Source organism: Pleurodeles waltl, chromosome 2_1 (assembly GCF_031143425.1).
Source record: "Pleurodeles waltl isolate 20211129_DDA chromosome 2_1, aPleWal1.hap1.20221129, whole genome shotgun sequence".
Lineage (NCBI taxonomy): Eukaryota > Metazoa > Chordata > Amphibia > Caudata > Salamandridae > Pleurodeles > Pleurodeles waltl.
In genome coordinates this window covers 748049707-748066179 of record NC_090438.1, presented here as the reverse complement: position 1 = coordinate 748066179, position 16473 = coordinate 748049707, and the positions used below count along the sequence as shown (strand labels likewise).

General features: G+C 52.7%; 1 protein-coding gene across 1 annotated transcript in view; it reads right to left on the bottom strand.

The window, feature by feature from the left end:
* The window catches only part of LOC138268125 (enoyl-CoA delta isomerase 2-like), a 1004455-nt gene that overhangs the window by 682829 nt on the left and 305153 nt on the right, over window positions 1–16473 (bottom strand). Inside the window, exon 2 of the mRNA XM_069217527.1 lies at window positions 23–208. Within this exon, the coding sequence (XP_069073628.1) occupies window positions 23–208 (186 nt within the window). The remainder of the gene's footprint in view (window positions 1–22; window positions 209–16473) is intronic.

The following is a 16473-nucleotide window of genomic DNA, read 5'->3' as shown; positions in this document are numbered from 1 at the left end:
AACCGTTTATTTGGCGTCTTACTGTAATGTTAATGGCGTTTTTCTTTTCTGGACGGTTCAACGTTATCGTAGTGATGTTGTCCTCAGTGGCAACCAGTATGGTTTCATATGTATGCGGGGTTCTCGGAGAACACACTGATTCCGGGCCGGAAGAGTCTGAGGCCACCATAACGGAAACATTCTGGACATCACCCTGCTGGGACTTTTCCTAAAAAAACAGAAAAGCAGAAAATCAGAAAAAATATTATAGCTGAACTAAAAAGGGACATTGTTTCATTTATGAAGTTTTCTTAAAGTTGAGAACTGACCAAGAAATGTGCGGCTAACTTCAGATCTAAACTAATAATATGTAAACTGTATGTTAACCATCAGCATAGATTCTAGGAGTTGCTAAATGATTTACAATCAATTATGCTTGTTTTTATCGAAGTTAGAAGGCTGAAAGACTGATTGCGCATGCTGGGATCCGAACATTTCACCACATAGTTGAAAACAGGAGGCCAGAGTACTAGGGCCCATATTTATACTTTTTTAGGACTTACCTTTCCCTTCTGTCCCACAATATGAAGCAAGGTAATGCACGCCCTTAACTTAACTGGGATATATTAAGCCATGGAAACCCACTTTGCGGGGCTGTGCGTGGTTTAGTAAATTCAAGGTAAGGTAGTGCATTTTGCTGCCTTGCATTTCTTGCGTTGGGGAGAAGTCCCATGGTGGAGTGTGGGCATTTCCAAGCATCCACACATGGATTTTGGCACATTCCCAGATTTCCAGAGAGTTGTAAACCTGGAAATGCATTGAAACAGTATGCCTCCCTGACATAGGCATAACAAGGAGAATTATGTGTATTTCTCCTTGCTATTTCCTTTTTAGGTCCAGTGCTCAAGCGCTTCTGACCTATTGTCATCTATTCTGTGGGATTTAGTTACGCCCTTCTCATGAACATCACTTTAATTTGTTGATGGGCTTGCATTTTAAAATTCCCCTGATTTAATTTGTGAAAGGCATGCATACGTCATGCCTTTTACAGTGTTTATCCATCCTCGAGAGCACCAGCCAGGTACTGTATTGTTCCGATTTGCATGGGAATCTGTCGACTTGGGGGATTATTATTTTTTTCCCTGTTTCTTCCGCATGCCTAACTTGTATCTACACGTGCGCTGCACTTCACGATTCGGCACGGCACCCACTTTCTTGTTTACTTGGTATGGATTCTGTTTATGAGTGTGCCTGATGGGTGTGATCATTTTATTACTTGTTTGCAAATTAGCCGAAAAAACTCCACACAAAGGTATTGGAGGCTTTATATAAGTACCAGCTACATTGCAGAAAAGACAGATTCATATTTTGTAGCCATAGTGAGATTAAGTAATGTTGAGCCGATGCGGTGCCTCGAACCTGGGCTCTCAGGTCCAAAGTTGGCAGCTCTAGTCCTTGCGCCACACCTTCTCCCTGTTTGAGCAGGTTTCCGTGAAGTGCATTTGGTCTTCCAGTTCCTTTGATTGTTACATCGTGGCATGCCGCACTTTATGTTTACAGATAGGGGCTGCACCTTTCTTTTGTTCTGCGTGGCTTCCCCACCTCAATTTTTTTTCTATTACTAGTTTCTTTTGTCTGTGCTATGTGGCTGCCATGGTGCTCCAAGCGGGCAGAGAGCGAATTGATCAGCAATACTGGAGAGCTGCTCACATTGTTCACAGTTTCCTTATAGGAGCCATTTCATTTTTGCCTTTGGCTTTTATTCGTGTGATCTGTAGGTTACTGGATTACCTTGTTGAATAATGCATGGTAATTATTTATTTATTCATTCTTTATTAGCACTAGCACTTCCAGGCACATCAGAAAGCATTTTCTTTCCAAGTCCTGATGTATGTTGAAAGCACTGTCACCCATCCTGCCCTGGCAAGCTGTAAGCTGGTGTCACTGTGTCCAGTGTGTGAAATGAGGTCTCTGTGGAGTCAGGAGCAGGGGATAGGGAGCATGGACAAAACAAAGGGTCACCAGGACACATAGCAGAGGCCTTGAGTGACTTCATAGTCAAGATTTGACCTTGAGGTGGAAATAACAAGCTGTTCTTTCCCCAGAAAGAACATTAATTGCAAGAGTTGTTTTGATATTTTCACTTTATATGCACTTTGATCTGCTTTGTACACTTTTTTGCAGCAGGCCTATTAACCCTCTAGGCTACTTCATAATGACTCCAAGCTTGTACTAGACAAAAGTACATTCTCTCTCCAGAAAGAAGATTGATCACCAGAGATATTTTGACATTTTTACATTATATCACTTTGTGATCTGCCTAGTATACATTCTTTGCAGCAGGCACAATAACCTTCTGTGCTACCTTATGATGACTACAAGCTTCCACTAGACAAAAGTACATTCTCTCTCCAGAAAGAACATTGATCACCAGAGGTATTTTGACATGTTTACATTACATGCACTTTGTGATCTACCTAGTACATGATCTTCGAAGCAAGCTCATTAACCCTGTGCACTACCTTATGATGACTCCAAGCTTCCACTAGAGAAAAGTATGTTCTCTCTCCAGAAAGAACATTAATCGCCAGAGATATTTTGACATTTTTACATTACATGCACTTTGTGATTTGCCTAGTACACGTTTTTTGCAGCAGGCACATTAACTCTCTCCGCTACCTTAAAATGACTACAAGCATCCACTAGACAAAAGTACATTCTTTCTCCGGAAAGAACATAAGTCGCCGAAGTTTTTTTGACATTTTTACATTATATGAATTTTGTGATTTGCCTAGCACAGGTTCTTTGCAGCAGACACAATATCCTTCTGCGCTAGCTTATGATGACTCCAAGGTTCCACTAGACAAAAGTATGGTCTCTCTCCAGAAGGAACATTAATCACCAGAGGTATTTTGACATTTTTACTTTAGATGCACTCTAAACAGAAAAACAACACAAATAAAAAAAAAAGCTGTACCAGTGAGCTGAATGGTCCGGGAGTGGCTGGACATGGAATATATAGGCCCAAAACAGCTTTGAAATTACGTTGCCTCAGTATTTAGTGCTTTAACATTCATATGCAGCAGCCGCGTTACTGCATGGCGCTTTAAAGCTATTTTCTGCTTTTTTTTTTTTTGGACCTCCAGGAATAATGAGTCATTTGCTTGAGTGCAATATTACAACTTTACTGAACTCCCTAATAAATACCTTTGAAATGTGTGCACTATAGCAGCTTCTAAACCCTTTGCAGGCAGCCAACCCTAGCTCATGAGCTGTAGCTGCAGTCCGTGTTGAAAACAGTCAGGTAACGTGCTGAAATCCTGGCTTTGCCTGTTTTTACTATGATATACTACTAGTCAAGAGGGCATTCCAACTGTAAAGTTGGAAGCCAGACCTTGGAGTGGTATTCATGGAGTTGTCCAGCTCCCTAGTTAAAAATGTGATTAGCTCATTTAGTTTATGTTTCTGAATGCATTATGGGACTTGTAGTTTTATTTTTATAACGTGATCTAAGCTGCGAATACAAAGCAGAAACCTGACTAGATAAACTACACATATTTGAGTCTGTGAAACTTGAACCATGTGTGTGTATATTTATAAAACTAACCTTGAGGAGAGCTTACAGTTAATTATGCTGTACAATGGTAAATATTTTATAACTAATATTTCAGTTAAAGACTAACTGAGGATCATTAATATCATGTCAGATGGCTCTCCTCAAGCGTGTGAAAAATCATGGATGTTTTGTTTGACTCCCCAGACTGCAATAAAGGGACAGTGATCCATTAAGCACACATTCTTAAAATACAATGTTGCCTGTACCAACTTCCAAGTAAATATGTTTTACACCTGGGAGTAGTTTTAAGGGCCTTGGTTAAGAAACATAGGGGGTGATTCTAACTTCGGCGGGTGGCGGAGGCCGCCCGCCAAAGTTCCCCCACCAAAATACCGCTCCGCAGTCGAAAGACCGCTGAGGGTATTTTGGGATTTGCCCTGGGCTGGCGGGCGGCCGCCAAAAGGCCGCCCGCCAGCCCAGGGCAAATCAACCTTCCCACGAGGACGCCGGCTCAGAATTGAGCCGGCGTAGTGGGAAGGTGCGACGGGTGCAGTGGCACCCGTCGCGTATTTCAGTGTCTGCAAAGCAGACACTGAAATACTTTGTGGGGCCCTCTTACGGGGGCCCCTGCAGTGCCCATGCCGTTGGCATGGGCACTGCAGGGCCCCCAGGGGCCCCGCGGCACCCCCTACCGCCATCTGAACAGGATGGCGGTAGGGGGTGTCAGAATCCCCATGGCGGCGGAGCGCGCTCCGCCGCCATGGAGGATTCTGCAGGGCAGCGGGAAACCGGCGGGAGACCGCCGGTTTCCCGCATCTGACCGCGGCCGAACCGCCGCAGTCAGAATGCCCTGCGGGGCACCGCCGGTCTGTCGGCGGTGCTCCCGCCGACCCTGGCCCCGGAGGTCTCTGACCGCCGGGGTCAGAATGACCCCCATATTCCAGTAGGCCTTTAGTTAAATGCAGGGCCATTGGCATTATGTAGCTGAAAGGACCAAAATATGCGGCATGGTTGACCAATTAATGTGTCAAAAAGTCCAGTTATGCATTTACAATGCCAATAACCCCAATTCAAGTAAATGTGACACCCATTGCATTGCAAATGCCTGTTCTATGTGTGATGCATTATGTGCACACAGAAAAATAAAAATGCTTTTAATGATTATTTTTGTGCATGAAGAGATACCTCCCACACAAAAACAATCCTGCTTCAAACACAGGCACTATGATGCAAAGGTGCCTGCATTGGCGCTAGGCAGCAGAGATTGCCCCAGTGCATGAAGACAACAGAAGTACGCCATTTATTTGTAAATATGTTACATTTCTGCTCTCTCCCTTTCATGCAGCGCAGCGTAGCAAGTTGCCATGCTGTCCTGCGTTGTATTAAATGCTAGTAAATCTGACCCAGGATCCTTCAGTGGATGTCTCGTCCTCTGGCCCACTCCAGAAACGCTTGTCCCATAAATTCAATTAAGACCTTTGGGTATTATATCTATAAACTAGTCCTGATGAAACATTATCATAGAGGCACATCTGACAAAATTCACATACTTTGCATTATGCATATTTTGTGTAGTTTTTCGGTATTTCCTGTTTGTGTTGTTTCATGTCATTGTTCACCCACGTGAAATTGCTTTAAGCAGACATTGGCCCTCATTCTGACCCTGGCGGTCGGTGATAAAGCGGCGGCCAAGCCGCCAACAGGCCGGCGGTCTAAAATATGCAATTCTGACCCTGGCGGGAACCGCCAACACAGCCCGCCAACTTAACACTCCGCCCGCCACAGCGGTACAAACAAACAGCGCGGCGGTTCCCGCCAACAGCCAGGCGGCAGACAATGTACCGCCCACCCTATTACGACCCACCAATCTGCCACCTTTTCCGGGGCGGGAGCACCGCCGATAAGAACACGGCGGAAACAGACTACGAACGGGAAAACGCTCACCTCTACGCACTCCACGCGAGATTCCGGCAGTATGGAACCAGAGTTGCAGGTCATCCCCGCACTCCTATTCCTGCTCATATACCAGGAGCACGCCCGGCGGCGCGGAAGACATCGGTGAGTACTGCACCTACGACACAGGGGAGGGAAAAGATTACCGGCACACACCCACCCACCCACACCCACTACAACACACACATCAATGCATTCCCACAGATCACTGTCACAACCCACAAACCACCCCCCTCCGAAATAATGCAAAGACCAAAAGAAGAGATCATAAACGGGCAGATATATTGAAATATGTACACCAGTAATCCCAATAAATAAATAAACTATGTACAAAATATATACAGCTACTAAATGTAGTCCAACCACTGTCATTGGATCACAGGGGTCCTGTGCAAAGGGGCAAGGCCCAGTCCCACGACAAGAACTCCACGGAGAGAACACTGCAGGGGCATCAGAAAGAAAATAGGACAGGCACCTCAGGGGGAAGGGAAGGGGGGGCACCTCAGCCACTTGAGTACACGACGCCAGATCCACGAGGGGACTCCATGACCACTGGCCCATCCTGGGGAGAGCAAAGCCACAGTCCATACAGTCCATACAGTGGGTGGCCTGCCCACTGGGCCATCCTGGGGAGAGCAAAGCCACAGTCCAAACGGTCCATACAGTGGGTGGCCTGCCCACTGGGCCATCCTGGGGAGAGCAAAGCCACAGTCCAAACAGTCCATACAGTGGGTGGCCTGCCCACTGGGCCATCCTGGGGAGAGCAAAGCCACAGTCCATACAGTCCATACAGTGGGTGGCCTGCCCACTGGGCCATCCTGGGGAGAGCAAAGCCACAGTCCATACAGTCCATAACAGACCCCACTGCCACTGGAGGAGGCAAGTTGGCCAGAGGACATCCTGCAGCCCTGCCCGAGATAGATCCTGCCCTGCCACGTCTGCCAAAGGGCCAGCGGTTCTTGCCTTGAAGGGCCCAGTTCAGCGGTTCCTGAGACGGCGGGGCCCAGTTCAGCGGTTCTTGAGACGGCGGGGCCCAGCGGAGCGGTGCGTGAGACGGCGGGGCCCAGTTCAGCGGTTCTTGAGACGGCGGGGCCCAGTTCAGCGCTCCTTGCCTTGAAGGGCCCAGTTCAGCGGTTCTTGAAACGGCGGGGCCCAGCGGAGCGGTGAGTGAGACGGCGGGGCCCAGTTCAGCGGTCCTTGCCCTGAAGCGCCCAGTAAAGCGGTTCTTGAGACGGCGGGGCCCAGTTCAGCGGTTCTTGAGACGGCGGGGCCCAGTTCAGCGCTCCTTGCCTTGAAGGGCCCAGTTCAGCGGTTCTTGAGACGGCGGGGCCCAGCGGAGCGGTGCGTGAGACGGCGGGGCCCAGTTCAGCGGTCCTTGCCCTGAAGGGCCCAGTTAAGCGGTTCTTGAGACGTCGGGGCCCAGTTCAGCGGTTCTTGAGACGGCGGGGCCCAGCGGAGCGGTGCGTGAGACGGCGGGGCCCAGTTCAGCGGTTCTTGAGACGGCGGGGCCCAGTTCAGCACTCCTTGCCTTGAAGGGCCCAGTTCAGCGGTTCTTGAGACGGCGGGGCCCAGTTCAGCGCTCCTTGCCTTGAAGGGCCCAGTTCAGCGGTTCTTGAGACGGCGGGGCCCAGTTCAGCGGTTCTTGAGACGGCGGGGCCCAGCGGAGCGGTGCGTGAGACGGCGGGGCCCAGTTCAGCGGTTCTTGAGACGGCGGGGCCCAGTTCAGCGCTCCTTGCCTTGAAGGGCCCAGTTCAGCGGTTCTTGAGACGGCGGGGCCCAGTTCAGCGCTCCTTGCCTTGAAGGGCCCAGTTCAGCGGTTCTTGAGACGGCGGGGCCCAGTTCAGCGGTCCTTGCCCTGAAGGGCCCAGTTCAGTGGTTCTTGAGACGGCGGCCGGTCTATGGCCAACTGCTAATTGCCTGGTGGTGCCCTCCTGGGCAGCGGAGATGGTGCTCCTTCACTGCCCACCTGGGCTGTGGGTGGTGGGGCCCTCCTGGCCAGCTGGGCTGGGTCCTCCCTGGGCAGCGGCTATGGGGGTGGTGGGCTCTCCCGGGGCAGCTGTGCCGGTTCCTCCCGGGGCAGCGGCTATGGGGGTTGTGGGCTCCTCCTGGGCAGCAGGCCTGCTGCCTGACCTCTCCGACTTGCTGCCCTTGCCCTCCTTAGTCGTGGGCCTGTGGCCCTTTCCTCCCTTTGGAGCTGTGGCTGGTGACTGTCTCTGGGTGGTGTCCGGGGGGGATGTAGAAGGCGGGCTCCTGCGGCGCCCCTTCCGCCTTCTGCTCCTCTTCCCAGGGGGTGGGCTGGCTGTCCCCTTGCTGCTGGGCGAAGATCCAGACATGCGGGCTGGCGGGCTCCAATACCCCTGCACCCTTGTCAAGGGGGCTGCAGGGCTGGTGGTGGCTGAGGTGCTCTTCTTACCCCGACGAGAAGGAGGGGGGGGCTCAGGGTCAGGAAAGAAGTTAGTAGTGGCGAGGAAGAGCTTCTTGGGACAATGGAGAGTGGGAGGTACAGTGGGAATGGGAGTGGAGGGAGAGGATGTGGTTGTAGGTGAGTCACGTTTGCTGTCTTTGGGTGCAGGTGCAGGAGGGATAGGCTGTCGTGAGGTGGATGGCTGTTGGGTGGGTGGGTGGCTGCGTTTGTGTGGTGTGGAAGAGGGGGTGACAGACACAGTGGGAGAGGACACAGGGGACGTGTAAATGGCAGTGGGGGTGGTGACTGCACGTGTGCGGACTGGAGTGGAGGGTGTGCTGGTGATGGAAACACTGGCTGATGGTGAGGTGAATGGAGGTGTGAGTGTAGACGTCACAGGGAGGGAGGAGGGAGACGAGGAGGTGGGGGTCACAGAGGTGGTAGTGACTGTTGGCATGTCTGCATCGGAATGTTGCGTGTGTGAATGTCTGCGTGATCTGTGGTGCTTATGTTTGGATGAGCTTCTCTTGGGTGTTGAGGTGTGTGCAGGCTGGTCTGATGGTGTGGGTGGGACAGGCAGAGGAACAGGAGACTGGGAGGAGGGAGTTAGTAGAGGCAGGCAGGAGACAGGGACAATGGCTGCCGTCAGTGCTGAGGCCAGAGCCTGGAACGATCGCTGATGGGCAGCCTGACCCGAATGAATGCCCTCCAGGTACGCATTGCTGCGATGAACCTCCCTCTCCACCCCCTGGATGGCATTCAAAAGGGTAGTCTGCCCAACAATGAGCGTTCGGAGGAGGTCAATGACCTCCTCACTGAGGGCAGCGGGGGTAACAGGGGCAGGGCCTGAGGTGCCTGGGGCGAAGGAGATGCCCGGCTTCCTGGCAGAGCGGGCACGGGGCGAACGCTGAGGGGCTGCTGGGAGGGCGGAGATGGTGCGCTGGGTGGCGGCTGTACCTGTAATGGCGGGGGGCACGGATGGTGCCACCCCCGCAAGGTCATGATCCTTCCGAGGACGTGTCCGTGTCGCTGCAGGGTCCAGTCGTCCCCGTCGTGGAGCTCCCCTCGCCCTCCGTCTCACTGGTCCAGTCTGACTCTGTGGCATGGCCCTCCTGGGCCATGTGAGATGCAGCTCCCTCCTGCCCCGATGCCACTTCTCCTCCGCCTGATGATGCTGATGCACACAAGCACAGAAAGACAAACAAAAAGGGGGGGGGGAGAGAAATAAAGGGATATTGAGTACATGGATCTCCGGTACAGTTAGCGGACATGACAGACACAGATGCCCCCTGCACTAAGTTGCGCACTTGGGGTCCGCTACGCATTCCGTGGAACATGCCCTACACGCCTAGAGTTGACAACTGCACCCATGGATGACACGGCCCAGGGATGGCTGTACTGACAAACTACTGAGGGTGGTGGCTGGGGACACAGGGGCTTACGGGGGTGCCCAGCCTACAGATATCGCCCTGGCCTAGGGGGACCCCCAGCCCTCCTCCCCCAACCAGACACCTCCACTGCGCGACAACAGAGTAGATAATGCTTGTACTCACCCCCTTGTGTCTGCTGTGCTGCCCTCACGCGCCCATCCAATTCAGGGTAGGCCACCGCCAGGATCTGGAACATCAGGGGGCTCAGTTGACGGCAGGCACCCCGCCTACGTTGGGAGGCCATCCCCAGCAGAGACTCGGCGGTCTTCTTGGTCCCGCGGCGGATGTCCTCCCACCTCTTGCGGCAGTGGGTGCCCCGTCGATGGTGGACCCCCAGGGTCCGGACTTCCTTGGCGATGGCACGCCAAATCCCGATCTTCTCATGGGCGCGGACCTATATGACACGTACAGGGAGGGAGAAATACCACGTTCAAGTTTGTCAGCATTTTCCTTTCCAGTGGCCCAACGCCCCCCATCCCCGCCAGGCCCCCCGCCATGCCCCCCGCCAGGCCCAACATGCCCCCCATACCCGCCAGGCCCCCCGCCAGGACCCCCGCCAGGCCCAACATGCCCCCCATCCCCGCCAGGCCCCCCCGCCAGGCCCCCCGCCAGGCCCAACATGCCCCCCATCCCCGCCAGGCCCCCCGCCAGGACCCCTGCCAGGCCCAACATGCCCCCCATCCCCGCCAGGCCCCCCGCCAGGCCCCCAAGCCAGCCAGTGGCCCCAAATCCATATTGAATTAAACTCACTTGTTGGTCTGGAGGACCGTAGAGTAGCGCATACTGGGGGAGGACCCCATCCACAAGTTTCTCCAACTCCTCTCCAGTGAAGGCAGGGGCCCTTTCCCCAGGCGCAGCAGCCATTGTCCCTTCCAGACCGAGGTCACAGCAACACTTGCAGTATAGGTCCTCTCCTGTGAAAGTTCAAGTCGCAAGTGGATAAGTAGATACAAAATGGCGGTGACGTCCGCGGCGGTGCGTACCGCGGCGGTGCGTCCCGCCACCGCCGGCGCCCTTCGCCATTGGCTCCTGAAACCCATAGGCTTCAATGTTAACCAATGCGGCTTTGCGCCGCGGTCTTCGCCCGCCGCCCGCCGCGGTGTGCCACGCCAGCGCATTGACCTCACATCCCATTGTCACACTTCACAGGTCAGGCAGCCGCCATTTCCAGGGCCCACATGGCTCAATTTCAACTGCGTCACACAGGCCTAGGCCTTGCATAGCCACTCAGACACGCCATTCACTGCATAGAGAATCGTATACTGTGCTAGCTGTGAGTACGTACCTGTGGGTTGCTTGACTGTGTGCTCCATGTTGTCCTTCCTAGGCACCGTCCGCTGGGTTGGGCGAGGAGACGGATGAATCCTCCCGTGTACCGACCGCTGGTGGACCTGTCGACAATGGAAGAACGCCACATTATCCTGACCTACCGTCTTAACCGTGCCACTATCCATGAACTGTGTGCCCAGCTGGAGCCCGACCTGATGTCCCCCATCCGCCAACCCACAGGGATTCCCCCTCTGGTGCAGGTCATGTCAGTACTCCATTTTTTGGCAAGTGGGTCATTTCAGACAACCGTGGGAATTGCTTCTGGGATGTCTCAGCCCATGTTTTCGAAGGTGTTATCCAGAGTGTTGTCTGCCCTGATGAAATCCGTGAGGAGCTATCATTTTCCCTGAGGTGGGCGAATTGGCTACAGTGAAGGGTGATTTCTACGCCCTTGGACATATTCCCAACGTAATTGGTGCCATTGATGGGACCCATGTGGCTTTGGTTCCCCCAAGAGACAGGGAGCAGGTGTACAGGAACAGAAAAAATTACCATTCAATGAACATCCAGGTGGTGTGTTTGGCTGACCAGTACATCTCGCATGTAAATGCCAAATTCCCAGGGTCAGTGCATGACGCCTACATCCTCAGGAATAGCAGCATCCCTTACGTGATGGAACAGCTACAGAGACACCGTGTATGGCTAGTGGGGGACTCTGGGTACCCCAACCTGTTGTGGCTACTGACCCCAGTAAGGAATCCCCGGACCAGGGCAGAGGAACGGTACAATGAGGCCCATGGGCGTACTAGGAGGGTGATCGAACGCACCTTTGGCCTCCTAAAGGCCAGGTTTCGGTGCCTGCATATGACAGGTGGATCCCTAATGTACTCACCTAAGAAGGTGTGTCACATCATCCTGGCCTGCTGCATGCTTCACAACCTGGCTTTGCGCCGCCAGGTGCCTTTCCTGCAGGAGGATGGTCGAGACGGTGATGTTGTGGCAGCGGTGGAACCTGAGGAGAGTGACGAGGAGGAAGACGACGGGGCTGAAACAGACAACAGGGACAGAATCATTGAACAGTACTTCCAATAGGACACCGGTAACATTTCAAAGATAATTTAGTAAATGTTAATTACTCTCCAGCATCTCTGCTGCCTGTCTATTTGCCCCAGTGTATGATGACTGAGTTTTGGCTTTTCCCTCCCTATTTCAGATCTGGGGTCCCCACTACGAGTCCTGTGCTTCGTTTCCCCATGGACTACAGCTTTGTGGCAGCTGTTTGTTGACTTCACCATGTACAAGGACATATTTGCACTGTCATGTCAATTACAATCTATTGAAATCACAGCCAGACTCCAGATATTTTGGTGCAAAATAGGTGTTTATTTAAGTGCTCAAAATGGGATGGGTGGTTTCAAGTGGGTGGGGGCTATGGTGAAGGAATGTCCATGGCAGAGTCCAGAGTAACAGTCACACAGGTGCATTGTCCAGAGGCCTGTGGAGAGATGGAGCATGGGCAGTTCAAGGATGGACAGGGTGACAATGTGGGACAGTGGGATGACATCAGGTGGTATCCATTGCTGGCGGGGGTCTTGACATCCTACTCTGTCTTCTTGCGAGATCTCAGGGCCCTCTTGCGGGGTGGTTCTTCTCCTGCAGGAGGTGGGGGTCTGGTGGGCTGCTGCTGTGCGGGGGCCTCCTGTCCACTAGCGCCGGCGGAGGTGGTTGGCTGTTCTTGGTCCAGGCTAGTGGCAGGGGCCCTTGGGTGTTGTTCAGTGTCCGCCCTGTTGTTGACGAGGTCCTGCAGCAGCCCTACCATGGTAACCAGGGTGGTGTTGATGGCTCTGATGTCCTCCCTGTACCCCCGATAGTGTTCCTCCTGCAGTACCTGGATCTCCTGGAACCGGGCCAGTACCGTCGCCATCGTCTCCTGGGAGCGGTTGTATGCTCCCATGATGGTGGTGAGGACCTCGTGGAGAGTGGGTTCCCTGGGCCTCTCCTCCCCCCCCTGTCGCACAGCTGCCCTCCGAGTTCCCCTGTTTCCATGGGCCTCTGCCCCCTGGCCGGTGTGCCCACTACCACTGCCCCCAGGTCCCTGTTGTTGTTGGGGTGGTGGGTTATCCTGGGTGCCCTGTAGTGGTAGACACACCGCAGATTGACGCGCCCTGGAGACAGAGGCATGGGCCCGCTGGGTGGGAGCTGTGCTGGTGTTCCCAGAGGGGTTTGGGGCTGTAGTGGCCTGGGCCTGTGTGAGGGGAACCGACTGTCCAGAGGTCCCCGATGGTCCGGGCTGGTCATCGGTGTCCAGGTCGACAGAGCTGCTGTCATCGCTGACGGCCTCTTGGGTGGGGGGTGTGGAGAATTCTGGCCCCTCCGCCGCAGTGTGTTGACGGTCGGGTCCTGCAGGGGTATAGAGGTATGGTTATAGTTTCAATGTGTGGCATATGGGTGTATCTGTGGGTTCTCGTGTCCCCAAGTGCTGGCATTCGTGTGTGGGGGCTTTGGTGAGGGTGGCTTGTGGGGGGGATGTGTATATGCATTGGGCATGCTTTGGTGATGGGTGTCCATGCTTAGTGGACGCATGCAGGCCTAGGTTTTGGGATGTGTGGGTTGTGATGGTGAGACATTGGCGGGGAATAGGTGTGCTGGGGGTGGGGGTGAGGATGGTGGTGGGGGTGAGGATGGTGGTGGGGGTGAGGGTGGGGGTGAGGATGGGGGTGGGGGTGAGGGTGGGGTTCGAGGATGGGGGTGAGGGTTGGGGTCTGATTTGGTATGCAGGTGGGGGGGAAGCAGTAGTGAAGCTTCAACTTACCAGTATCCATTCCTCCGCCGACTCCTGCGAGGCCGTCAGGATGCAGGATGTTCAAGACTTCCTCCTCCCATGATGTGAATTGTGGGGGTTGAGGTGGGGGTCCTCCGCCAGTCTTCTGCACGGCGATGTTGTGCCTGGATACCATGGAACGCACCTTCCCCCGTAGGTCGTTCCATCGCTTCCTGATGTCTTCCCGATTTCTGGGGTGCTGTCCCACTGCGTTCACCCTGTCGACAATCCTCTGCCATAGCTCCGTCCTCCGGGCAATGCTGGTGTATTGTATCTGTGTGCCGAACAGCTGGGGCTCTACCCGAACGATTTCCTCCACCATGACCCTGAGTTCTTCGTCTGTGAAGCGGGGTTGTCTTTGGGGTGCCATGGGGTGGTGTGTATGATGTGTGGGGTGGAGTATGTGTATTTAAGTGAGTTGAGTGTGGTGGTGTGTGTTGTTTTGTGTGTGGATAGTGTGTGGGTGATGGTGTTGAGTGGCTGTGGCTGTTATTTTTTGGATGCTGGTGTCTCGCTCTTGCCTTCTTTACAAATTTTTTAGCGTAGGGGTTTGTGGGTGATGTGGGTGGGTGTTTTATATTGTATTGTGTGTGTGGGAGTGGTGTGTGTATGTGTATCAGGTGTGTGGGATTCAAATCGTCCAATGTGGCTGAGTTTTGTTCGTTTGTGTGTATTCTGACCGCGGCGGTGTGTCCCGCCAATGGAATACCGCGTTTGAATGACCGCCGCGTGGATTCGTGGGTCGTAATGGCATGGGCGTATTTCTGTTGGCGTGACGGTGGAGGTTTTGTCACCTCCACCTTTCCGCCGACCGCTGGTCTGGTGGTCTGTTGTGGCGGTCGGATTTTCGGAGGTTTGCCTTCTGCGGGTCAGAATGACCGTGGTGGGTTTCCGCGACCGCGGCGGGATTATGGAGGATTTCTGACCGGCGGTAGGCGCCTTTTACCGCTGAGGTCAGAATGACCACCAATGTGTTGTGGGTATTGTGGCTGAGAGATATTCCCTGCTTAAACTAGTGTTCTAATGGCATCTTGTGTGACTTTTGTACATGGGTATACTCTCACTTTCAATTTTTATTCACATTTTACTCTCAAACATACCATGCAATATTCGCCACTTAACAGAACTGGGGAAGATTATACATGTTTCTCAAATCAGAATACTTCACTGTTTCTCCTATCCCTACTATTAACATAATTAAAGGAACTGTGCAATGGTGTGACACTTGAAGAATTGTGTACTTTTTCTCATGTGGAGCATCTGGAAGTTGAATTTTGCATTGTTTTAAGTGTGGGATAGACTTTCACTTAGTATTTAGCTTTTAAAACTGCATTTCTTTCACATTTATAGCATGGGATACCTGATTGTTCTTGTGATAAAATAAGGTTTCCATCTGACTCTTGTAGCAATGCCCCGGTAAATGCACTATCAGAGTACCTCCGTGTTATAGTCCTCTCAATTCCAGTGGATCAGGGATATCCCCTATGTACACTGTAGTCTAACCACAGAGACAATTCTTGATTTTTAGCAGACCTTTCAAAAACAGAATAAAAGAAACACCCTGCTCACAAATAACACACACTATAAACCAAACAACAGAATGAAAATGCAGTTGTGTAAGACCCATCAAATTTTAAAGAAACATTGGCAGGCAAATAGGTGTGGCTTCCATGTTGTAAAGCACGCAGACTCATTCATCCACAAATGCTGTTGTGGTAATGATGGTGGAGGTAACTGTGCAAATTGTAGTGATGATTGTTGTGGTAATGGTGGTTGTAGTAACGGTGGTAGCAATGGTAAAGGTGGTAGTGGTGATGGTAAAGATGGTGGTAATAGGGATAGTGGTAATGGCAGTACTAATAGTACTGGCTGGTAGTGGTGACAGTAATGGTGTCGCTGACAATGGTGGTGGTAGTGGTAACTGTGGTAGTGGTGGTGGTAATCTTTGTGGTGGTATTACAGTGGTGTTTATATAGTGGTAAAGGTAATGGTGGTGGTTGTGGTAGTAATTGTGGTTGTGGTAATGGTGTGCACCAGACATTGACAGCTGGGGAATCTCCCACAAGAGTCACCCTTCCAATCAGTGACCTATTAAGCATCAGAATCTATGTCTTCTTTTCATCATTCCAGAAAGTATTTGAGATGTAACGCCTAGTAGTGTGACGTAAAATTGGTTATGCCCAGGGCAACCTTCTCAAATGCTGCAACCCTCATTGTCTTTCCTTCCTCCAGAAAATCTGAACAAATCAACTGTATGTGTGTTGTCTTTTTGCTCAACCTTAACCACCCATATAAAAAAAAGCAAATTATTTTTGGCAAAACCATTATTTTCATGGTAGCTATATGCCATAGGTATGAAAATGATTACTAAGGACACTCCATAAGTCTCTCTGATTCTTCTGCACCAGAGGTTGGAAGTTAGAGTTGTTTAGTTCAGAAACCGACTACATATGTTGTATACTAAACCTGTTGAACAATGAAGAGCACCATTCAAACAGAAAATTGGCCCAAAGCCATGTCATCTCTTCATTTGAGATGTTGATACTTATGTTCTCATGCTTATGACTATGGCCCTCATTCTGACCTTGGCGGGCGGCGGAGGCCGCCCGCCAAAGTCCCGCCGTCAGGTTACCGTTCCGCGGTCGAAAGACCGCGGCGGTAATTCTGACTTTCCCGCTGGGCTGGCGGGCGGTCGCCTTCAGGCCGCCCGCCAGCCCAGCGGGAAAGAGGCTTCCACGATGAAGCCGGCTCGGAATCGAGCCGGCGGAGTGGAAGCTGTGCGACGGGTGCAGTTGCACCCGTCGCGTATTTCACTGTCTGCGCAGCAGACAGTGAAATACATTTAGGGGCCCTCTTACGGGGGCCCCTGCAATGCCCATGCCAGTGGCATGGGCACTGCAGGGGCCCCCAGGGGCCCCCCAGGGGCATCCAGATCCCGGCGGTCGGACCGCCGGGATCTGGATGGCGGTAGGGGGGGTCGGAATCCCCTCGCCTTGGAGGATTCAATGGGGCGGCGGTACACTGGCGGGAGCCCGCCAGTGTTGCCGGTCCGACCGCGGCT